The 25,830-nt window shown below is 51.3% G+C and overlaps 1 protein-coding gene across 1 annotated transcript in view; it reads right to left on the bottom strand.

Annotated features, from left to right (window-relative positions):
• Tspan15 (tetraspanin 15) overlaps nt 1–25,830 on the bottom strand; it is a 41,284-nt gene that overhangs the window by 9,253 nt on the left and 6,201 nt on the right. Inside the window, exons 2-3 of the mRNA XM_050141935.1 lie at nt 6,314–6,499; nt 5,045–5,119 (exon numbers count right to left, since the gene is read on the bottom strand). Coding sequence (XP_049997892.1) covers nt 5,045–5,119; nt 6,314–6,499 — 261 coding nt within the window. The remainder of the gene's footprint in view (nt 1–5,044; nt 5,120–6,313; nt 6,500–25,830) is intronic.

Raw genomic sequence — 25,830 nt, 5'->3', positions numbered from 1 at the left:
TGAGGGAATGAGCTCACAGCCCTGACCCATGCACTGCAGGGCTTCACTGGTTGAGCTAGGGCATGTGGGTGACACCAGGGTCAGGGGCTTGCCTTGGCCACGAGGTTGGAAATGTGATGTGACGGCCTCTTTCCACTCTTTGGGCACACTGGGGACACAGAGCTCACTCAGCACGGTCCTCCCTTTCTACCTCAGCCATTCTAGATCTCCATGGAGGCCCTTCCCTCAGGGCAGGCCATGGCATAGATGAGGACAGGGGGGCACAGTGGCCAGGGTAGCCTGTGGGGTCAGTCGGTCTGTCATCTCTCTCTCTCTCTCTCTCTCTCTCTCTCTCTCTCTCTCTCTCCATCCATCCATCCATCCATCCATCCATCCATCATCTATTCTCTCTCTCTTGTGTTCTCCCTCCCCTGCTAAGTCTTGCTAGGATCCGAGGTATGTGCTGGCCCCACCAAGACAGACCAACACACCAGGAAACCCCGTATACCCATATGAGGACCATCTTCCCATCCAGGAAGCTGTACTGCCCCTGTTATGAGGGAAGGCCCTGTGGGGAACCTCCCTGACTAGACACGGGGGAACAGATAGTCATGGCCCGGCCAGCTCAATGAGATGGTTCTTGGCGTTGTTTTGGCTGCTGCAAACCTGCACTGCTCCTGGAATTGCGCATGTGGTGTGTTTCCTGGGAACATGAACAAGACACCAAGGTGGTCCCTTGGCTGTGGTCATTGGAAAGATGTAACAAGTTCCCATGATGCACTCGGGTTGTGCGGTTTCCTAATCATAAAGTGTTTGCTAGTGTTCACAGCACCTATCATGCATGATTCAAGGGAGCTGGGGTCAATCAGAAGAGGGACAGGGCACAGAAGAGGAAACTCTAGCTTCTGCAGCTGCTGCCGGCGGCCAGCCACACCACACCCAACTCTCAACCAGGTCACACCAACAGGAGCTACTTCAGCCAGGAAGCTGCCTTTCACCAGGGCTGGCACATACCACAACAGGCACATGACCTGGAGCAGGCAAACATCAAAGGCCACGTGACTTCTCTAAGTGTGTATTGCCACCAGAGGATGCCGTGCAGACCTATCCTTTCCAGAATTCTCCTTTAAATCTGAATTTCTAGCCTTGGATGCCCCCGCCACACCCTAGGGAAGTCTTAGACTATTTTAAACGGATGGAGGTGTGTGTGGTACAGCTCCCTGTGCAGGAGCCAAGTGTGAAGGAGTCCAAGAGCATCTCGCAGGCTGGCTGCTCCAGGATACAGCCCCTCTGGGGATAAAAAATGCTCTGGGCCTCTCTGCAGGCTGCCCAAAGCTTCTGACAGTGCTTGAGACCTCAGGCAAGCTAGGCCAACAGTAAGAACGGAGAATATAGCTCAGGTTGTGGGGCCACCAAGTCCCCTTACTATGCTCAGGATCAAAGCACCGGACATTTTTCTGCTGGCCCCCACTTGACTCCCCAGCACACACCACACACCACACACATGCACAGACGAGGTGGCCCTGCACTCTGCTTGCTGGGTTCCCCTGTGTGCAGATACCTCACTTAGCACAGGGGCAGTTTCTTCTTGTATCTAAGCATTCAACACTGAACTTCTTCTACAATGGCTAAAGAAATCTGCCTTCTCCTGAGGAAGCAGTTGACTTGGGCACACACCCCCTTCCCTGTTCCCTCCTCATCACTGACCCCTCCCCCACTCAGCAGCCTCTTCTTCCCCCACACTCAGCACTGGCCTGTCTCCTCTCTGACAAAATCATTTGCCGAGAGCCAGAGGGGTGCACTGGTTGCTTTTGTTGTTGCTGCTGTTTTTGTTGCTTAATGTAGCATTCCCCACCAACACCACAAAAAACGAGAAAGAAAACTTTAGGAGCTAGAAAAAAATAATAGAGAAAAACCAACCCATCCCACCCCTCTGGTTCCAGCAGTTTCTCCAGCTTTTTTCTTTTTTAATTTTTGAAATAAGTAATTACTATGTAACCTACATATGCCTCAAAGTTGCAATTCTCCAGCTTCAGCCTCCAGAAGTTCAGGGATTACTGGTATGAGCCGCTACGTCTGCTGTGTTCAAACAACCTTAAATATTATATATTGTGATTTTTTTTTTTTAATTTTGAGACCGGGTCTTGCTATATACCCCTGGCTAGTCTGGAACTCACTATGTAGCTCAGGTTGGCCCCAGAGCCTCAGCCACCCTCCTCCTGTTTCATTCTCCCTGGTCATGGGACCGGAAATGGTCCCCACGGGCTATAGGCCTGTGTCACTATTTTATATGTTTATTTTCTTTTGTTCCTGATTCCTTGCTCGTGACCCCGTTCCCCAAGGCAGGCAATACAAACAAACCAAAACAAACCTAGAAGCTCTGTTCCCCAAGAAGGGTCACAGAAGTGGTCACCTGCCCTGCTTTCGGGGCCACAGAGACCAGCTCTGAGCCATTCTCATCTGGTAAGGTCATTCCAGAGGGGTCCCTGGCAAACCCACAAGAAAATGCTGAGGGATCTTCAAACAGGCTTCCCCACCCGCTTTGACAGTCCTACCTACACAATGGTCTTCATAACGACCCAAAGGGACAGTTTGGGGAACTGAACACGGGGTAGTCCTACAGCGTAGAGCGTTGGGAAAGGCGCTGACCAAGAGAACATCTCTTCTCGTCCTTTAGAATGGCTTTGACAGATTTGTTGTTGTTGTTTGTTTGTTTGTTTGTTTGTTTGTTTTGAGACAGAGTCTCTCTAGCTTTGTAGCCCTGGCTGTTCTGGAACTTATTATATAAACCAGGCTGGCCTTGAACTCACAGAGATCCACCTGCTATAAATCCTGGGTGCTGGGATTAAAGGTATGTGCTATATCATACCTGGCCTTTGGCATGTTTTGTTTAGTTTTGAGACGGGGTTTCAAGTAGCTGAGGTTAGCCTCAAATTTACCAAGTCGTTGAGGGACAGCCCTGAACTCCCTCACAAACTATGAAGCACACATTTCATGGCCATGGAGCCCATAGGGTGTGGGGATAACTAGAAAAAATCATTCCTGACCCAGGCCTTGGCTTCCTAAGCTGTGAGGATTGAAGGTCCCAAGAGGTTCCCAAGGCAGTGGCCTTCACTCAGCTCAGTTCCCTCATTTAAAAGAAGGAAGTGATGTCATGGCCATGCCTGACCTTTAAAGCACTGGGAAATGACAAACCTGACAGCCTTGGAGAGGACTAGCTCTCTTGGAAAGGACAGGTTTATTAAAGCCATGAATGGCCCTGACGATGAGCTGGCCCTGGGACTCATCCAGGAAAGTGCTAACCTAGACCCCTGCAAGACCACTGGCCAATGGAGAGACCTGCTGACCACACAGGAAAGCATAGACAACTATAAACAGCTGGAATAAACACCTCTCTCTACTCAAGACTGCTGGGGGATGAACCAGTACCAGCTCAGAAGACATGCTCTGAAAAGAAGAAAGAAGAAACAGAGCAAGGGGCCTGGGGTGTAGTGGCACATGTCTGTGACCCCAGCTTTGGGGAGATGCAGGCAGTAGGCTCAAGGTCACCCTTCCTACACAGCTAGTTTGAGGTCACAAGACTATGGAGACCCTGTCTCAGAAAACAAAACACACACACATACACACACACACAAAAAATATACACGCATACCTTTCTGTTCTTGGAAGGGCTTCTTAACCTCTCTGGGCATTGATGACTCTCCATCAACACAATGGGAACTGGTCCTCTCCCCAGACCCTTGGACCTCTCTCACTCATTAGGAAGCAGATCTCGAGGTCCTACATTTGCTTAGGGTCAGGCCCCACTGTTCATGTCCCCTTCTGGGTCAGAACACCACCATGCCAATGCAGGATGGAGTAGGGATCAGACATGTCGCTCTTTGAGGGCTTGGGACAGTTACTGGTGACTTAGAATCAACTTCTGACAAGTTACATGGTTCAACAACAGCCCTTAAGGCACATTCTTATTGTTTTGAGACAGGGTCTTTCCACATAGCCCTGCCTGTCCTGGAACTGGCTAGACCATGTAGACTAGACTGGCCTTGAACTCACAGAGATCTGCCCACCTCTGCCTCCTGATGAGACACAGTCTTAACAGTACCTGGAAGGTCAGGGACAAAGCCCTACCTGTAACACCCAATGAGGAGGAAGGCAGGGGAGGAAGCTAACAGGAGACAAGCCAGAGCTCGGTGTGCAGCTCAGTGGTAGACCGCTTGCCCAGCTTGTGTGGCATCCCGAGGAAAAAGACAACACCCTGAGTTGGAAGACGCTCTACCCCATCACTAATGGGATCTCAGACAAGAGATGCTGAGGAGGGTCTAGAACAGGCCTGAACCATGCCCTGCTCATCACATTCCCCCCTTCACCCTATTCACCCCAAACTCTGGGAGGAGGGAGTACTCAGGGTCAAGGAAGCCACGTGACCTGACCAAGGCCTCCAGATAGTATGAGGCACCTGAGTGTAGACTGTGAAGGCACCTGGGACCCGGAACTCTGAAACTCATGCACTGATGGACACTGCTGGGCTTGGGTATCAGGCATCACTCACTCAGCTTGTCCCTTCCCTCAGTCCTATATGCAGTACAATGGCCCAAAACACAAAAACATCAAATCCCACTGTGTCAGACCTGGGCACATTTGCCTCCACTTCCATCTGAGCCACCGTCCCTTTGCCTCTAGATGACTGTCACAGTCTCTGGGCTAGACTCCTATGTTGTCCTTACTTCCCTACTGCCCGTTCTCCACTTGGCCAATAGCCTCTGAGCACTTATGTACCCCCCACGCCAGCCTGCCAACTTCACCTTCCATCCTTCTCCCTACACCTTACCCCACGAGTCAAGCAGACTCCAGTCCAGACTGTTCTCCCAGTGTGCCCAGTGGTTCCTCCCACCTCTGCTCACCCAGTCCCTTGCCATGATACGGTGCTGTATGGCCTATCCCAGGTCACCCAACTTCACAGAAACCATCTGTCTACCCTGTCCACGGCAGCACCCTGGGTAAAGCCCAGGACACACACCGTGGGTGTCCAATACATACATAGCTGACGGCGAACCCACAGGCCTACCTGGTTCCGGAAGATCAAAGCCACTATGCCGCCGATAAGCTCCATTATGAGGCAGATCCCCAGGATGTACATAAACTGGAAGACAAGATTCAGAGATTCATCCGGGGAGTCAAGGGAAGGCTCAGAGAACTCCACACCTGCACTATTGCTGCACTATCAAGCACAATAAGATGGGGGTCTTCCCTGATGGGGCCCTGCTGTCCTCCTAGAGAACACAGGGCGCTGCTCAGGAAGGCTTGACTCTAGAGAGTGACTGAGATGCCCCAGGCAGATACTCCTCATATTTGCCCCAAGAATCCTAGTGTGTGTGAGGGGGGGGGGGCAGGGTAGACAAACAGTAGGCTCCTCCCCCAATTAGACTGGTGTCCTCCCTCTAACACAGCCAGAGGGAGCAGCCTGGATAGCACTTCCTGTCCCTGGTACTCCACTGTCCCCCTAAATAGCTCAGAAGTGGCTTCCTAGTCAGCCAAGTACAGAAGAGGCACTTGAAGTTTAAGGACACACACTCCACCTTTTATTTGAGAAAAGATATTGACCAGATTGATTCTAGCAAGTCCCAGCCTTGGGCAGTACCAAGACCCTGCTTGTGTGTGACTACAAAGCCATCCATCAGAGGGATGATGAGGTCAAAGAGGGGAAGACACACATGCATCAGAGGACAAGGACCTGCACACTCAGTGTTCCCAGGATTGGGTGTCTCCCCTCAGCTATCGACAAGGGTTGTGTGGACTACAACTCTCCACCTGATGGGCACATGATCTGAGCCAGGTGCTCCAGTGTACTGGGACTCTGGCCAGAGTGGCCAAGAAAGACACCCTGGGCTCAGAAGCAATCAAGATTCTGTGCCTGAAGACGGTAGGCAGGGGCAGTGCTGATGGAGGTGGCAAAACAGACTGCCCAGCCTTGCCTGGTGGTGCCGCGAGGCCCCTTGGCCCCCATAGGTTTGCTGGCTGCATGAGCCCATGATTCATGCTCCCATCCCCCAGCTTTGCTTGATCTCAGATGACCACCATCTCCCCTATGACAACTGGGAATCCAGAGACCACAGCAGTATCCAAGTCAGATGTACATACAGGCTGATATGAGGTCGCTGGGGCGGATATGGACCACTGTGCTACAGTGGCCGATTCAGGAAATGTTCTGGGGCAGCTGGATGGTGTGAGAGACAGAAGGAACCCAGCTGGCCAAGGCAGAGGGACAGGCTCTTCAACTTTCTTGGAGACACCAAGAACAACTCCCTCCATCTTGGGGCTGGGAGGAGTCACTTACCGACTGGAGAAGGCACAGGTTGTCCCGGAGGGAAGCCAGCACCCCGATGAAGGAGACAATGAACATGACTACCCCCAGGAGGATGAGGATGATGGCCGGGGCCAGGAAGGCGCTCTCCAGGGTTTTGTATTTCTGCCGCTCCACCTCTGCATAGATCCCCACTGACAGGACCAGGCCCCCAATCAACTGCAAAAAATAAAAAATAAAAATAAAAGCGGAGGGTGAGGGGCTGTTGAAGGAGGCCCTCCCTAGGTTTGACCAACTACAGAGCATAAACCAGGGGCAGCGGTGCACACCTATAATCCCAGCATTTAGACAGTGGGGTTAGGAAGCTCAGAAGTTTCAAGTCATTCATTCAGGTAGTTTGGAGACAGCTTGGCTACAAGAGATCCCGCCTCCAAAGGTGGGTGGGGCAGGGAGGAGGAAGATGTCAGGCAGCTACTTGACTTTACTCAAAGGTTCTCTCTGAAACTGTGATCCCAGCCCCAAGACATGGGCTCCCCAGGGAACTGCACACAAGAGCCGATGCTGTGGGCTCAACTATGCGTCCCCACAAACCAGTGCCTCGAAATGTGACTATATTTGGACTTGAGACTGTGGAAGCAGTAATTAAGTTAAAATGAGATCATTAAGGTGGCTCTAGTCCAGTATGAGTGTTAAGTTGGTTACAGGCCGGGAGGTAGCTCAGTTGGTAGAGTGTTAGCCTAGAACGCAGATGCCCTGGGTTCAAGTCCCAGCACCACATAAACCGGGTGACGGTTTAGCATTTGAAGGGTGAAAGCAGGAGAACTGGGGTTTAAGGACATCTCTGGCTACATGCAAGCTTGAGGCCAGCCTGGGATACATAAGACCTTGTCTGAAGAAGAAGGAGAAGACAGAGGTAACAACACAAAAACTCACAGAAGGACCACACGAAGATGCGTAAGGAAGACAGCCATCTGTAAGCCAAGAAGAGGGCTTGGAAGAAAAGAACTCTGTCAACAACTTGATCTTCTTAGGCTTTGACCCACCAAACTATGAGGAAAGAAAACTCCGTGGTAGTGTATGTTCTAACAGCCCTGAAGACGGACACCAACTGCAGCGGACAGTGCTGGCGGAACGGGGAAACGCCACTTCCTGCAGCGTGCGCCAGAGAATGCGGATTTGTCTCAGGTCTGGGACAGGCACTGGCCAGGAGTCTACATTCTCATCTGAATAATGGGTATGAACACACTGCTGTCCTGCTTACCCAGCAGCTTTTCGAAAGGTTTTAGTGAGCATTCTAAAAACAAGGGGCACGGGGTCACTGTCATGCACACTCAATAGGCGGGCCACTCTGGGGACGCTTCCCAGCTGCTCAAGGGGCAAACGCTTCACTCAGTCTCATAAACAAGGAATTTCCTTCCAGAAGGACCATCGAGAAGGCCGAATGTCAGAACAGCAGAGATTTCTAGGGCATTTAAGTGCAATATCCTCTTACCGACATTTAACACAGACACGGTACATACATGAGCCACACTGGGTAACTTCCTACCAGGAAAACCAGGCTGTTATTCACAAACGGGCTCACCCCATGGCCTTTGGCTCCCCTTTGACAGAACATGCTTCCCCTATGCTAGACATCCTATGGTACACTCCCCAAAATCCTCTGGGGTGTCCAGTTGTCACCCTGCTCCATGAAGCCTTTGGGGCCACATTACTAAAAACTGGAAATCCCCGATTGCTATGGTCCGCATGCTTACAATTTCACCTCTCAGGGATCTAAGGTGGGAGGGACTGAGATTTCCAGGTCTGCTTGGGCGACATTAGAGACTCTCATTCCTCCCTTCCTCTCCCCCCCCCCTCTCTCTCACACACACACACACAGAGTAAAAAATATTGTTAATGGAGTGGGGATCCCTCCCCAGGAAAGTCCTTGCATCTTTTTTCCTGATTTATTTCTTCCCATTTGTGCTTATTATGTATGTTGAAAGGGGGTGTTTAACTTGTTTGTTTAGTTGATATAGGGTCTCACGTAGCCCAGGCTGGTCTTGAACTTGCTGTGTAGCTCAGAATGACCTTAAACTGTTGATCCTCCTGCCTCTGCCTCCCAGGATTACAGTGTGAGTCACCGCTCTTGGATTTGTACTGACCAGTATTAAATATACACTCATTATTTTTAAAATTGTTTTACATTTATTTTTTTATTGGGGGGGCATGTGGAGGTCAGAAGACAACTTTTGGGAATTAGTTCTCTCCTTCTAGCATGTGAAACTCAAGACTGAACTCAGGTCATCGGGTTTGGTGGCAAGCACCCTTGCCCGCTGAGTTATTTCATCGGCCTTTATTTTTTTCTTTTCTAATTGTTTATTCTCATGCCTCCCTAGACAGGACATAACTCCAGGACAGGTAGGCTTTCGGCAGTTCAGGGCACCCCCATTGCCCTGGAAATCCCAACATGAGGAAGTCTGGCCAGCGTTTACAGCCTGTGTCTGCTGAAGGAAACCGGGCTGCGCTTTCCCACAGACCTCAAGGTTTGAGTTAGACATCACTTCCCCCAAGTGTGTCTAAGCAAGGACTTCTATAGACTTCTCCAGTCCACAGAAAGCAGCATGGACTAGTAACAGACGCCACGTCCAAAGTAAGACCAGTGAGGGACGTTACTGACTGTTGGCGAGCTATGCTGAGAAGTGACAGAGATCTCGGGAGTCACACCGACGATGACACAGAAACAGCTGACAGGATGACCAGGAAACCAGGCCTCTCGGACCCAGTGTCCTCTTAGACTTTAAGTTGAGTCTTCCTGGTTTGCAAAGATGGCTGAGACCTACCGCCTGGTCTAAAATGGTCTCTCTAGTATGCATGGCCAGGAGGCTAATGGCATGGACAGAATCAGTCAGCAGTTCCGTATGGACAAGTTAGCCAAAGCAGGGAAACTGTGGGTAAAGGATCAAAATGATCCATTTGGGTAATTTTTTTAAATGATCAGGGCAACAGATATAACACAGACAGACAGATAGACAGACTCCCCCAAACACACACACACACACACACACACACTACCTCCCTACAAGAAAAAGGCATCCACAGGAATAAACTATACTCTTGATAGAGAAAGAGTAACTGTAGGCTGTCTGGTGAGAGGCATTCTAAAAGCCAGAGCAAGGTCTAAGCATGACTGGCCTCAGCTCCCAGGGTTCTCTGAGACATACAGTGGGCAAACATTAGAAAGCCAATTCTTATGCTGGGCACAGTCTCATACCCTTAATCACTGCACTTGGGAGGCAGAGGCTGTTGGATCTCTGTGAGTTTGAGACCAGCTTGGTCTACAGAGCAAGTTTTAGGACAGCCAAAGCTACACAGGAAAACCCTGTCTCAACAAACAAACAAACAAAAAGGAGGAGTCTGAAGTGGTTGGTGATGTAACTCACTGGCTGAGCACCTGCCTAAAAAGCCAGACCCCCTTCTGAGTCCACGTCCAAGGGCTGCTCACTGCATCCTAGCCTTGGAAGGGTCAGCCCTGAGAAACCTGTACCTTGGGGCTTTGGGTGTTTTCCTAGTCACAGCTCTGTTGCAGTGAGAAGACACAGCAACCATAAAAGAGAACATACCACTAGGGACTTGCTTACGGTTTCAGACGATGAGCCTGTGACCGTCACGACAGGGAACGCGGCTGCAGTAGGGCAGGCATGGTGCTAGGGTAGTAGCTGAGACCTTACATCTTATCCACAAGCACTCGACAGAAAGAGAGTGAGACTAGGCCTGGCACAGGCTTCTGACCCATCCCCCAGTGACCCACCTTCTCCAACAAGGCCACACCTCCTAATCCTTCCTAAACAGTCCACCGACTGGGGACCAAACATTCAACCCACCACAGATGACTACATCCCTCAGAGCAAAGGGGTTGTCAGAAGCCACATGTGGAGGAATCAAATACACAGGGACCCAGCGTTCTGAGGGCAGCAGGGGTGGGGCTTTATCACGTCCCTTGGTGAAAAGTTTGATTCTCACCCTGTCCCTGAACCGTATGGCTCATCGCACTAATGTTTTCAGAATTGATTCCATATGTTCTTGAGAGTTGGAAGCATTCTGTCGTTAAAAGTTCATCTTTCCAACAGAATGGGCCCTGAGGCCTGCTATCTCCCTCTGCTCACTGCCCCTAGCCCGTCCCAGCCCCCACCCCTCCTTCCAGCCTGAGCCCCTGCTCAGCCTTTGAATCCATCCCTTAAATCCCAGAGCTGTGGGACAGTTTCAGACGTAGCCAACCTCAGCCCTCTGCAGAAGGACAATGGGTGGATTCTTTTATTTTTATAAGCTCTCTGGAGCCCTGGGACCACTCCAGGACAGTCTTGCTGGCGGTGAACCAAACTTCCCTTGGTCTGATCGCAGTCACCCATCAAGAACGCCACTACAGGTTCCTTCCTAGGCTAGCCGATGGCAACAACTCTAGCCCACCAAAGCCTGGACAAAGCTCCCACACTGGATGCCAAGGCCCAGGCCTTGGGATTCCCTCACCACCTCGCACCAAGCCATCATAGGCCCATCTCTGCTGGTGAGTCAAAGATGGCATCTCCGTTCACACTGTCCCCACGCTGACCCAGGCCCCTCCAGCAGGTGTTCAGAGCAGTGCTGTTCATGGTGAGAAGCGGGCATGAGTCTTCCCAGGAACTTAAAAATTTCCAAGTGCTATCTACATCTCTGATGACATCAGTTTATCCATCTGGGTACAAAGTTACCGGTCAATGCCAGCATGCAATCCAGTCTGCTCCTTCACTAATTATAGCCCTGCCCCAGGCAGCCAGCCATCCTGGCCCCAGCGCAGGAAGCAAACGGCCCATTTATCAAATGAGACAGCTTCAGCTTAACAGGCATGAGGGTAGGGGCACGGGCCATGCCCATTTGGGGACACGGTGGGAAAAGAATATACTGCAGGCAGTCTGTGGGCCAGGCCTCACACTGTGGGACCAGGCAGCCTCTTTGTCCTTCTGTGGGGGAGCTCTGTTGTCCAACGTGAACTCGGTCCTTTGAGAATCCGCCTGGAGCTCAGCTTTCTCGTGGGCAGAGACAGGCCCAGCTGCGCGAAGCTGCCGGGAAACAAGCCATCCTGGGTGGCGCCCCAGCACCTGTGCGTGCTCAGTATGCGTCGTGTTAGTGCCTGGCTGGTTCACCCTGAGCTGAAACAGCTTTCACTTAGAGAGGTCCATTTCCAACCCTCAGGCACATAACAAGCTCCTGCTGCGTTCCAGGCGCTTCCTTAGGTTCCATGAGGAACAAGGAATCAAAATCAGATAGGGAGCAAGACTTGGGGTGAGAAAAACATCTGCCCTGTGGATGGATTCAGAGAGTCTTTGAACTTGGGGTGCAGGGAAAAGTCACATCTTCCTTTTTTCCAACCAGGTATCTCTTAAAGGCCCAAGTTTACTCTCCAGGGTGGGGCTACTGGGAGCTGATGGAGCCTGAAGGAGGTAGACCGAGTCAGAAGTCCTCGTTCAGCTCGCTGGGGGCATGCCCTTGAAGGGAACAATTGACCCTCAGCTCCTTCCTCTTCGTTTGACCCCACAGCCCCTTCTTCTTCCTCTTCACCACTTCCCTGGCCACAGGTGTGTGGTTTTTCCCCACCGTGTGCTCGCTCCATGCGGGACTGACTTTTCATAGGCCCCAAAGCAACCGCGCCAATAGATCATGGCCTGGAACTCCCGAAACAGCAAACGAATGGGCCTTTCCTCTTTACAAGCTGATTAGCCCAGGTAACTGGTTAAAGAAGCATGGACTAATACTGCCTCTCACTGGAGTGTTCTCTCTGGTCCTACAAATAGAGGTGGCTAACAGGACCGGTGACTGATGGATACAGCGGGTCTCCCCAGGCTTCTAAACCAGGCTCTCTTCCACAGAGAGCAGGAAGGAGCCATTAGAGACAGGAGGCAGGAGCTGGCACTCTGGGCCTACCGTGGCCATGGCATAGCCTCACTTTGAACCTTGCCAAATAGAAAAAAGCCTGCTGCTATAAACAGCAATCGTTTCTTTTTATGCATACGTGTATTTTGTCCACATGTGTGTCTGTGTGCCACTTATGTGCCCGATGGCGGAGCATGCCAGAAGAGGGAGTCAGATTCCCTGGCAATGAAGTTATAGATAGCTGTGAGCTGCCATGTAGGTACAGGCAATCAAACCTGGGTCCTCTAGAAGAGGAGCCAGTGCCCTTAACCGCTGGTCCATCTCTCCAGCCTCTTATTTGATTTGATTTTGAGGAAGGGGCTCAGGTGGCCTAGGTTGGTCTAGTGCTAACAACATAGCTGAGGGTAACCTTGAACTTTTGTTATCAGTGGCTAATGGGTTCTTTGCATCATTATCTAATAATTGAAATAAAAACAGACTGCAAAGTAGCAAGGAAATGTCATTCAAAAGCAAAGGAATAGAACAGACCAGGTTGCTGTCAAGTGTCATGGTGGGCCACCCGAGTAAAACAGTACTCAGAGGCCCTGGCTTTCTTTTGAAGTTTCCTTTGATGGGGCCCAAGAGAAGGAGTTTAGTTGTTAAGAGGGGCAGCCCAGGTAGTCTTCTGTTTTGATTGACAGGCTTGGGTTTTAAATGCGCATGTCCATTTCCAGGACACGTATGATTTTAGTCACATGCACACCCAAATACGCATAAGCATAAGATGGTCAACAGGGGATTCTCCTAGAAGTTCACCAGAGGACACCAGTTGGACTCACTGTGAATGCACCCAAAACTAGCTCAGGCCAGATCCCCACCTCCACTCCCACCCCCACATTCCCTTATGTAGATAGTTAAGTAGAAACTCTTCTCAAAACTCATCAGTTACTGATGTTTTTTAGGGATGGAGAAACTTACTTCCCTGGGTGTGCAGTACCATGCAGGTGGGGGGTCCCGGGAGCTAAACTAGTCCCTATGCTAGCCCCCCTAGTCCCTATGCTAACCCGCCTGGTCCCTATGCTAACCCGCCTGGTCCCTATGCTAGCCCGCCTGGTCCCTATGCTAGCCCCCCTGGTCCCTATGCTAACCCGCCTGGTCCCTATGCTAGCCCGCCTGGTCCCTATGCTAGCCCCCCTGGTCCCTATGCTAGCCCCCCTGGTCCCTATGCTAGCCCGCCTGGTCCCTATGCTAGCCCCCCTGGTCCCTATGCTAACCCTCCTCACTTTTGATCACTCTGCCCCTACCTTGCAACTGCTGGAATCACAGGTATTTACAACTGCTGGGCTTGTGCTCTCTCTTCACAGACACCTTACTTAAGAGCAGGGTTCTTTTCTTCCCTCAGGCTTTTTCCAACGCTGGAGAAAGACTTCAGGGGACATTTTGTAGCCTTCCTGAGTTGGCCCATGGGTGGGCCATCGTGTTTGTGAAACAAGCAAAGTGCGCATCTGGGACATTCTCTACCTTCCTGTTGGCAGGAAGCTGACTTTGAAGACTCCCTACGCACAGGGAGCATTCCAGGCAGTGAGGGAGCTCTGCTCAGAGGTTTGTGAAACCAGTTTCTCAGTCCAGCCAGGGCAGAGTGGAATTTCTAATCACAAACCGCCATCGACAGACGGCTAAGTGCAGCCAAGGCAGGCAGGTGGGAGTCATAAGACCCACCAGGATACTGAGTCCAGGGAGGGTCCGCTGGAGTAAGCCTGGAAGAAGGCACTGAGTTTGACGACAAGCACCCGGGAGGGATGAGCCTGAGAGATGACAAAGCAGGAGATGTTCTTTGCCCCGAAGTCCCCAGGATGGACTGTAGCCCTGGAGGCTTGTGGATGAGGGTGACTCAGCCATGGAAATGGCTGTGGGAAGGAGGAGGAGGGGCAAGAGTAAATCACCTTCCCCTATGGCTCCCTCCCCATTCCTTTTTCTGCCCTCTCCAGCCCTCTGCCTGCCTCCCTGGAAGGGTCCCCATGGTCCTTGGATAATAGTGGCTGCCAAGAACTTATCTCCTCTCAGCCTTGGTAGCTTATTGTCAAGAGGCCACAGAGCAGAAGGTCATGTTCCCTGGGGTGTACCCTGGACATCAGGCCCTGGGGACTGAAAGTCCCCACCCAGGCCACTGTAGGAGCATGAGTTGTACTGATGGTAGGATGAGAAATGGCGACTTTTGGGATAGGAGCTTGGGGACTCTAGGGATCAGAGCCTTATAGGGTGCAGAGACCTGGTCACAGACACACCCCTGGGCCAAACCACAGCTGCTCAACCCTCTTCCTTCTCATCCAACCCATGACCCATCCCCCTGCAGCCCAGGGCACCCAGGCAGTCAGAGACGTAGCTCAGTTGACAGAGTGCTTGCCTAGCATGCATGAAGCCCTGGGTTTGATCCCTGGCCCTGCCAAGTGATGATCAGAAGTTCAAGGTTACCCTGGCCTTTTCTGAAAAAGCAAGCAAACAAACAGATTAAAAAAAAAAACATATATTTTTTTTTGCTTAGCTCTGAGCACTCCTCCCCTGGGAATGCTTCTTAGCTCACTGGGTAAAAGGGATCTCTCTGCTCTTCTCAAAGTCTATGGTAGCAACAACGGGAAGCCCTCACTGGTGACAATATGAACTGTTCTCACTCTGCCCTCTCTGCCCACAGATATGTGCATAGCGTGGTGGCAGGAACCAGCAATACCCACCACTATGACCTCGACACAGCCTGCACATATATCGTAAATGTACTCGCATGTCCCAAAAGTCTGCGTACAGGAAGTTGGGTGGTTTCTCCACACACCACGCTTTTCCCACAAAAGACACTTGGAGGGTGGTCAGCCGTGTCAGCTGACAATGTCCAAGTCACCACAATGCCCCAGAAGCAATTGCCACTCCAAAGTTCTGGGCATCCAGCAAGTGCTCAATAAATGTTACTTCTTTCCTAGAATCACCCAGCACCACCGCCATGCACTCCTCTCAGAAGCTAAGTCAAACGTCAGAAAAACAAAACAAAATATGTTTCCATTTATAGCCACTTTGTAACCTTTCCAAGAACTCTCAGGAAGAAGGAAGAACCCTGTGGGCTTGAATAAGATGTCCCAGTAAGTCTCAGGCATCTGAATACTTGATCCCCCTACTTGGTGGCTATCTGGGGAGGGTTAGGAGACAAGGCCTTGCTGGAGGTAGGATATCACTGGAGGAGGCAAGGTTTGGGGTTTCAGGAGATTTTGTGATTTGAGATGTGAGCTCCCAGCAGCAGCTCCTGCCTGCAGTCAGTCTCCACTCGGCCATCATGGACTCTAACCCTCTGGAACCATAAACCCAACATAAATTCTTCCTACTAGGGGCTGCTTTGGTCACCGTGTTTCATCACAGCAGGAGAAAACGTGGAATGCAGAAAAAGTCTGAATGTAATTGGTCCCCATAATCTCACAGGGAGTGGCACTATTAGGAGGTGTGGCTTTGTTGGAGTGGGTGTGGCCTTGTTAAAGGAAGTGTGTCATTGTGGGGGCGGGCTTTGCGGTTTCATGCACTCAGAATACCACCCAGTGAGTCAGTCGACTTCCTGTTGCCTGCAAGATGTAGGACACTTGGCTATTTCTCCAGCATCATGTCTATCTGCATGTCGCCACGCTCCCCATCATGTTGACAACGGACTGAGCCTCTGAAACTGTAAGCGAGCCACCCTCAATTAAATATTTTCTTTATAAGAGTTGTCGCGGTCACGGTGTCTCTTCATAGCAATAATAAACCCTAAGACAAAAAGTAACAAAGACAAATCCTATTCCACAGCCATCAACCACCACCGTGTGCCTGGCGCTGGGAGTGGACAGGGGGAACATCACCCGGGCGACTCAATGTGCTCCTGAGAGGCCTCACTCTGCACCCTACTCTATTCTCAATGTGACAAGCTAAGGAGCTTGCTTAAAAGTCACAGTTGGAGGAGCCAATTAGCTATTATAGCCAGGGAAGGGGGCATTTGGGTGAAGAGAGGGCCCACGCCACCCTGGATGAGCATCCAAGCAGGTGCCCATGCCTTACAACTTATAGCTCATCAAGGATGGTGACTCAGAGCCATGGCAAAGCGTGCCTGTTACTCGGAGCAGAGGTCAGAGGCTCTGAATGTGCACAGAGATGATCTCAAGGGCTGTTTCCAGGTGCTCTGTGACCCTTCGGTCAAAGGGACACCAGTAGCAGCTCAGGACTGTGATGCTGGCTTCTGAGTTTTTTCTTTTTTTAATGTCTTAGAAACATTTTAGACACAATTGGAGCACTTTTTAATATGAAGCTGGAATGGTGTGCTTAGACCCAAGAACAGTTTAAAATACATCCTTGCGGTCAGGTGTAGAGGTGCACGCCTTTACTCCAAGCACTCGGGAAGCAGAGGCAGGAGGATCTCTGTGAGTCTGAAGCTAGCCTGGTCTACATAGCAATTTCCAGGACAGTCGGGACTACATAGAGAGGCCTTGTACGTCCTGGTATACTTGGAATGATTTGTCGTGGTATGTACAACTTTTTCTGTAATGGTCAAATGTCAAAATTCCTGCCTCTGGGTGGTGGTTCAAGCTATATACTACAGCATTCTGTCACCTTACGCATAAGTTTGATTATTTTACAGTAAAACATTAAGAAGGAAAGCAAGGCCCTTGCCCCATGCTCTCCAGGAAGTCTCTCGCAGGCCGCATGCCCCAGAACATACTAGCACTGGCAGGGAAGTGTCAGGAGTACCAGCCAGGAACCGGAGGTGGGTGGCCTCTTCTGGTCTGAATTAATGGCCAAACTGAAGACTTCACCAATTGGAGCTGAGTACAGGCTATCACGGGAACCTCCCTATTACACATCGGGCTGGAAAACAAGGCACTAAGGCTTTAGGGGAGCCAGGGAAGGATATTTGCAGGAAGGCAAAGGGTTGGGGAATGGGAATTGAGAGGGGATGGCCTGGTACCTTAAATCCTTCCTCTTCCGCTCTGAGCTCTAAGGAAATTAGAGCGAGCTGAAAATGCAAACACAAAGTGGGACTCTGAGCAAAGGTGGCACAGTCCCCAGAGAAGAGCCAAAGGCAGTCACTACCATGTATCCCAAGTCCAGCCGGTCTCCTATCGCGTCCACATGGGCCAGCTGCTTGTACTTACTGATTGGCTATATTTATGTGTGTGTGTGTGCACTTGTTGCTATTATTGCTTTGTTTTATGTTTGTTTTGAGACAGGGCCTTTCTCTCTGAGGCAGGCTGAATTGGTAATCCTGCCTCCCCAGCTTCCAGAGCACTAGGATCACAGGCATGACCCACCTCTCTTCTGAACGGTCCCTTCCCTAACCCAACCAACACCTATGAAACCAAAGACTCAAGGTACTTAGTTCTTTTCTTGAGAGAGAGAGAGAGAGAGAGAGAGAGAGAGAGAGAGAGATTTGTTTGATGTGTATGTGCCTGAATGTATGTTAAGGCTGTGGGGAGCCACCCAGTGTAGATGCTGGGAACCAAACCTGGGTCCTCTAGAAGAGCAGCAAGTGCCCTTACCCACTGAACCATCTCTCCAGCCCCTTATTAATTTCATTTTTATTGTTCATTTTGGTTTTTCAAAGCAGAGTTTCTCTGTGTAGACCTGGCTGTCCTGGAACTCACTCTGTAGACCACGCTGACCTCGAACTCACAGAGATCTGCCCGCTTCTGCCTCCCGAGTGCTGGGGTAAAAGGCACACACTACTACCTCTCCGCTTTAATTACCTCTCAGCTTTGATTATCTTCTTTACTGCACACCACACTTCATACACATGGACCACCTCACCGAACACCGCGGTGCAGCCACTAGCAGTAAGCAGACAGACCTATCTAGCCCAACCCCCTCATTTGAGGTCAAGAGAGGTACAGTAACCACTCCCACAAGGTCACACAGTGAATTAACCACTGGTCAGCAGCTGTGACCAGTTCTCCCTACTCCCAGGCCCAACTGTCTCCACTGAAGGCTATCCTTCCTCCCCAGGAACATGAGTTCTCACGCCCTGGCATATCCTCTTTAAAAAAAAAAAAAAAAAAAGTAAAACGAGAAAACCATTTTCTGTAAAAGCCAGTAAAACTGGCTCCGAGTCTGCTTCCTGCAACTCAGCAACTCTGGAGAGCCTGCCGGGACTCAGCTAGGGTACTCTGTCAGTTGGGCTCTGCTGGCTCCTTTCTCTCCCACACTGGACTGGGGTCAGTGCGCCTCCCTGGTGGGGCTGCAACCCCTGTCTCCAGGGGGCTACCACTCGTATTCCAGCACCCAGCTTCTTCCAGCCGAGCTTCCAGAGGACTCCAAGACTCCCAAATGTCAAAAAAAAAAAAAAAAAAAAGTGTGTGATGAGTGACTGAGCAACCAAGCTGAAGGAGTGGCCCACCCGCCAGGGCCACCTCGAAGAAAGAAGTGTCCCCTGAAGAACAAAAGCTTCCACCTGCAGCAGGCCAGGCAGTCAGTACCCCGCCAGCCTCCCGGACTCCTCTTCACAGGAACAGGGCAGGGACAAACATCTGCTCCCGGAGGGCCGCACGTGCAAACCCGTCTAGAAAGCGGCTGAGCTGGGAGCAGCGGGCGGAAGAGCTCCTCATTGTTAGCCGCACAACGACAATGGAGGAGGATGCCACCTGAGCAGAAGCAGCACGGGGATTTCCTGGCTGCAAACGATCAAGCTTAGGGGCTGAGGACAGAGCTGCATTGGGCGAGCACTTGCCTAGCGTGTAAGATGCCCTGGGTTCCAACCCTAGCACCCAACAAATAGGCATAGTGATGCACACTTAGATCCCAATACTCAGGAAGTGCAAGCAAGAGGGTCAGGAGTTCAAGATCATCCTCAGTCACAAAGCAGATCTCAGGGTAGCCTGGGCTACATGAGACCCTGTTTTTTAAAAAAGGAAGAAAGAACCAGTCAGAAAGCCAGAAACAGAAACAGGTCCTTGGCTGGTCTGGTCCAATGAAAATTTACGCACACATCGCCCAGGGAGTGTTAAGAGTTGAGTGACCGTGACTGTGGCTACTCCTTTGGGTCCCCAAGCCCAATTCTGACAAATGTCCTTCCAGACATCAGGGCTCCTGACCTCCACTGGCCCCACCTGAGTCACCCAAGTCCACAGCTGTCTCTGTGCTGCCAAGTTCACCCGCAGCGGCTCGTCACAAGGCTGAGCCCAGAGCAGTGGCCCCAGGCCAAAGGCTGAGTCAGAACCAAGCAGAGAAGTGAGCTAGAGACGTGAGGTAGGCAGGATCGGAATCACCTGGAAGCAAAGATGGAGCATACCTGTAATCCCAATACAAGGGAGGTGGCGTCCCACAATGTTAAGGCTAGCCTGGGCTACAGAAAGAATACTGTCGCAAAAATACCAAAAAGGGAAAAAAATCACCTAGAGAAGTTGACCTCATGCCCTGGAACCTGTGACTATGAATGTGGCCTTAACTGGAAGTGACAGGACCCAACCTGTTGGCACCCCAGATCCACTGAGTCAGCAACTCTGACGATGGGTGTGGCTGTGTGGGTCTGTGAAACCTCTAAGGGCGGGAGGTCTCTAGCCAGGAGAAGGTCCCGACTTCTGACCTTGGTAAGTGACCTGGTCTGAGAAGCCAGCAGCCCACTCCACTGCGCCCAGCAGACTGCCACCGCCACACCGTTCTTAGGCTCACAGAGGTCCTGGCACAGCACCAGGGCACACGGCGGGTGAGTCAGATGTGACTCTGACCAGCCATGGGTGAGGGCTTCCCGCTGCACCTGGCATAGCTGGAGAGTCTGAAGCACTGACCCTCGGCGAAGGCCAGGAAGCAGCAAAGACGGGCCATGTGACCATCCTGGAAGACACATGGAGCACCCATTCCGGAGCGCACACGCAGCTGGCCTGGGCAGGAAGTGGAACAGCTCCTGCACGGAAAAACAGACTCCCTCTGCCAAGGCTGTTTTCCTTCTACTCCCAGAGCCCAGTCAAGACACACATATGTCTCTTGGTGAGAAAGTCCCTTCTGGGGGAAAAAGGAAACACACAGTGGGCATTGTTTTCTCGATGAAAAAGCTCTCGTCTCAGAGACAGATATAAAAAGATAGCTACAAACAAGTCACTTACTTCCTCCTCTCAGGCCACAGTCTTCCTGTGTGTAAAACGGGTACCTTCCCGTTCCTATCCAGCTTACATGGTTGGTCCAAGAACCCAGAGAAGTGAAGAAAAGTTTAGGGGGCTGCAGTCATGGTATCTAGTGAGAATCATGGTCATTGACCATACATCCTGTGGGGGGGTCACCCTATCCATGCCACCACCACCCTGAGGCAATAATTACCTCCTTTCAATGGGAAATAAAATCTAAGTTCTTTGGCTAGCAAGGTGGCTCAGCAGCTAAAGGTACTTGCCAGGCCAGTCTGGCCTGGGTTTGATCCTCAGAACCCACATAAAGGAGGAAGACAAGAACTGGATCTGCAAGGCTGTCCTCTGACCTCCACATTGCATGGTGGCACACACACAATAGCGACGTTTTAAAAAAAAAAATGTTAAAGACAGAAAGGAGCCAAACATAGTGACACACTCCTTTAATCCCAGCCCTTGAGAGGCAGAGGCAAGGTGATCTCTGTGAGTTTAAGGCCAGCCTGGTCTACAGAGTGAGTTCCAGGATAGCTGTGCCTAAATAAAGATACGATAGATAGATAGATAGATAGATAGATAGATAGATAGATAGATAGATAGATTAGTTAGATAGATAGATTAGATAGATAGATAGATAGATAGATAGATAGATAGATAGATTAGATAGATAGGAAGGAAAGGAAAAACAAACATCAAGACAGAGACTTGTCCCCAACTTGTCTCTGGTCACATAGCTAAACAGACTCTCTTCCTCATTCTAACCTAGCCCCTAGCAGAGCTGAGTGAGCTCTCCCTCCTCCCTTCGCATCTTAGCCGTGCTGCAGGGCACCTTGTCTATTGAAAGGGGGATCTATTGCCTTTCACAGCGGTGAAGCACGGGTGGGCAATGCCTTTTCATACACTATCCCTCCCAAGCTCACACCCGGACCCTTTCTCCAGGCTTCCCAGCCCTACAAGCCCTTCATCCCTAAGGACTCCCGTAGCACTAGCATAGAATGGTACATGGGTACCATATTGACTCTTTTTCTGTCCCTCCAGGCAGCTCCCAAATAATGACACAGAGACTTCTTACTAATTATGGAAGCTCAGCCTATAGCTTAGGCTTGTTCCTAACTAGCTCTTATAACTTAATTAACCCATTTATATTAATTTACGTTCTATCGTGTGGTGCTACCTTTCTTCCATCTTGCACCCCTTGTATCCTCTCAGTGTCTCCTGTGTGCCTAGCTTCCTCCTCCTCTTCCTTTCTCTCCCTGGAAAGCCCACCTGTACGTCCTGCCTAGCTATTGGCTGGCCAGCTTTTCATTACACCAATCACAGCAATACACCTTCACACAGTGTACGAATACCCCACAACAGTGTACCATGTTGGCAGCTACCTGTCTGACACTCCAGGTCCGTGCTGACCCTGTCCTGGACCCCCAGAAACACCGTGCCCATTTCTCTAGGTTCCAGGGCCAGCTATCAGAGCCTGGCGGAGTACTCTTCACACAGCCTGACTCACATGCCCCTTGTGTGACCCGCTGTCCCTGCTGGCACACGGTGAGGCTCAGGGACTAAGGGGCAGTGAGATAGCTAACACTGACTCTCAACGTGCCAGGGTCTAGAATCACCTAGGAGACAAACCGCCAGTCGTGTCTGTGAGGAAGTTTCTAGACTGACTTAACTGAGGTGGGACCCGTCTGCCTACTGTGAGCAACAGCATCCCCTTCGCTGCCCAAGGCTGAGTGAAATGGAGAGAGAGAGAGAGCTGAGCACCAGCATCCATTGCTCTCCTCCTTCCTGGCTGCGGCTGTCATGTGACCCGCTGCCTTCAGCTCCTGCCAAGATGGGCTACACCCTCGAACTCCTTTGCTTCTATAAAAATTGCTTTTGTTGGATGGTTTGACATGTTGGATGGAAGGTAAGTAATACACGCAGGACGGGCCAGGCTCCTATAGCCTGTATCCCCTGTCAGGCTGGACCTCTCAGCTAGAGGCCACACCCACACCACCAGTTCTAGAAGACAGAAAGTCGCCTTCTCCAACACAACCAACTCCAGGGGTCCTCCCCCAGCTCTCTCTGAGCTAGGCAAAGGGCGTAAGCATTCCTGGAGCTCTTGAGGCCTTCATTTTACAGGAGCCTCTCAAATCTCGAAGCCCTGAGGCCTGTCCATGGATGAGGGGCCACAGCGGGGTGGTTCTTTTCCCAGGTCACACAGAAAAGCTGACCTTGATCTAAGTCTCCCTGGATGCCCCTGCCACCCATCCTGACAAAGAATCCTCCCCCTCTCAGTGACTCTGACCCTAAATTCCATATACAGTCAAGTCCCTGTCACCCTCTTGACCCACTCTGACTTCTTCTAGGATCCTTCTGCGCCAGCGGTGGCCTTGGCTTGCCTGGCTTGCCTGCCTCGGGGGACCTTTACACTATTACCCTGCCTGCCTGGGATGCCCTCCACTGGCTGTCCCTAGTCACTTGCAGTCTTGGCTGAAATGGCAGATCCTGGCTGGCTAAGACCTTCCTTGATCACACCATCTAAAGTGGGACTGCTCGCCCTTCCCACTGACTCCCCGATTCCCACCCCCTGTCCCAGTAAGTATATCCACTTAGGGTCTGTCCGAAAGTCTTTCTTGGTCAGTTGTTTCTTGTACTATCAGTGCCTGGCATACAAGAGGTGTCAATTAGTTGTTGACAGAATGAATTGCTGTACCACTCTGACTTACCCCTAGAAGGAACAGCTAACTGGTCTAGCCTAGAGTCTCCTTCCCACAACCAAAGTGTCATCCCAAACCAGCAGGAGACCAAAGTTCCCTCTGGGAAAGCCTCTTCCCGATGCCCTGTGACCTAGCTCACCCGGAAGATAGCTCTGCCTCAGGTGGAGCAAACTGGCACAGGAATGTCAAGACCAGTCCCTTATCTGGTTTCCTCTGAGCTCCACCCCTGGGTGTCCCTGTGAGTCACCTACAGAGAAGACAGGGAACCAGTGGCTGGCTCTGCCTGCTTCTTCAGAGCCAAAAGCCACAGGTGCTAGGTAGGGTCCTACAGGTTGAGGTAGCCACTCCTCTGCAGGAAGAAGAGGGGTTTTGTGTAAAATCCCGGAGCCTTTGCTGCTCTTTTGTGCAACTGGGGGGGGGGGGGGGGGGGGGGGGTGAGGTTGGGGTGGGGGGAGGCAGGTGTATCACTGATGCTCTTTGGGGGGGGGGGGGGGGGGGGGGGGCTAGAGGGCGAAAAATCCTGCCTCACCCTGACTCCTGCTGAGGGAGACCCAGGCCCCCCAGGCTGTGGGCCATCCCCCCACTACCCACTAAGCATAGCACGCTTCTCCAAGGTGAAGGCCACTGGCTTCCTGCTGGGGTTTCACTATGTTTACTAAGCACCTTCCTGGACCGTGAAACTGGCCCTGCCCAAAGAACCACGGAGAAAAAAAAATTAAGGAAGTAAAATATCTACCTATGTACAAGATGTCTAGACAGATACTATATGGTAACGTGACAGAGGTCAAAGGTAAACTGTTGTCTTCATCATGTGTTTCTAAATTGCTTGATTTAAAAAAAAATCAGGTATGATTTTCTCAAAAACAGAGCTCTTTTCAAGATAAAAACCTGCAAGAGACTGGAAGTGCACACCGGAAGCACTCTGCAGGCTGAGGCAAGGATATCCCCGGGAGCTCCAGATACATAGAGACTCCCAGACCAGCCTGGGCTAGATATACTGTCTCAGACAGCAATGAAAACCTGTCAGAAACCACTTTGCTTTCAGTCTGACTTCACCGACATCACAGTGGGAGGAGGGTGACTCCTTCCCGAGAGGCCACCTCCCACTCTTACCCTGGAGACCTGAGCTACAGGAACTGGGAGGGTGGGGAGGGTATGAAGGTGGTAGGCGGGCACCTATTCCTTGGTCTGGCAGAGCGTTCTGAAGCAGCCCCCCCCCCCTTCACTCCAGGCTCTGATTTCTTCTGGATCCTTCTTGTTCTCCCAGGGTGGCTGTCAAGCACCTGGCAGGGAAGAGGAAGGAGGAGCATGCTGGGCAGGAGTGTGCGAGGCAGTGCCCTGTGTGTATAAGGAGTGGAGTGTTTGCGGTGCCAGGCCCGGCTCCCTGCTCGTTTACATATCAGTCCACTTACTCTCGGCCCGCTCTGGGCGTGCTCTGTTCTAATATCCACTTTGCAGATAAAGCAACAGGAGCCCAGGGAAGTCTGCAGAGGTGTAGTCGGGTGCAGAGTTCACGCTCAAAGACGGCAAAGCAAAAGAATCCAAATGCTGTAGAGTGGGGATCCAGTTCGAGTGATAAAACTTTTACTCGGTGTACACAAGGCCCTCCCTGGACTCCATCCCAAGCACCACAGAGAAAACTGGGCATTGGGGTGCATGCTTGTAATGTGAGTACTTATGAAGTGGAGGCAGGAGGATCAGAAGTTCAAGGCCACCCTCAGCTACATTAGGACTTTGAAACCTGAACTATATGAGACCTTGTCAAGAAAAGAAAAGGGAAAGAAAGGGGGCTGGAAAGATGGCTCAGTGGTTAAGAGTATTTGCTACTCCCTGGTTGTTCCCAGCACCCATATTGGACAATTCACAACTGCCTGGAACTCTAATTTCAACGACTCTAACACCTTCTCTGGCCCCCTCAGACATATATATACACACAGGCCGTGGGCATAACTCACGCAGGTACACACACACACACACACACACCATAAACAAATACATAAACTTTTAAAACGAAAAAGAATCAGAGGTATGCCTTGGCAGACTGGCCCATCCTTAAAGAAGGTAATTTGTTCCTATTTCCTCCAGCACTCATGACGCTTGCCACCCATCCTCTCCATTTGCCACCTCCACAGCGTGTTCTTCTCTTCCTGATTCCTCAGCGACACCACACAAACTCCCTGACCCCAGTGGAAACCCAACAGGCTTGGCTTTCTAGACAGCCAGTGACTTAGCCCGCTTCAAGTTCAAAGCCTCGAACGCTGACCAACAGCAGGGTTTCACGCACAGCTGCCAGGCTCAGCTCTAGCCTCGGTCTGGTTCAATCCTGGCCTTGGGGACATCGGTGAAACTTCCTCACTCTCGCGCTACGCTCTCCTCCTCCTCCTGCACGCTCAGCCCTAACCCACCATGCAGAGTCACACCTGTGACCTCCCAGAGCCCAAAGCCCAGCGAGAAAAGGCAGTGTGTAAAAGGATCTTCAGGACATTATGGGCAAAGCTAAAATTAGAGGTGTGGCCCCTGTGGTCTCGGGGCACACGTGTTACAATAATTCACCCTCCATATGGAAGAGGAGCCTCTGGATGAGACTCACGGTGATAGCTTGGGGAGATGGCGAGGAGAAACCTGGGAGCTCAGGCCAGCTCCGCAGGGGTGATCCTGAACACATCCGTTCAAGAAGCACCCTCATTGTGAGCCAGGGGCACCAGGATAGGTGGCTTAGGATCTTAGTTTAGCACATGCACCCTCAGACCGCGGGCACTTTTGAACCTGCCTTTGATCATGGAGGGAGCATGGAGGTCCTGACCCTCAACAGCCACCACATCAAGCCAGGATGCTGTAACCTTGTCCCCTGTTTCCCTGAACTATGTGCCTTTATTGTTGT

Source organism: Alexandromys fortis, unplaced genomic scaffold, assembly GCF_014885135.2.
Source record: "Alexandromys fortis isolate MF-2015 unplaced genomic scaffold, M_Fortis_MF-2015_v1.1 scaffold_9, whole genome shotgun sequence".
Classification (NCBI taxonomy): domain Eukaryota; kingdom Metazoa; phylum Chordata; class Mammalia; order Rodentia; family Cricetidae; genus Alexandromys; species Alexandromys fortis.
The sequence above is the reverse complement of the archived record's forward strand: the minus strand, read 5'-3'. Positions and strand labels throughout refer to the sequence as shown.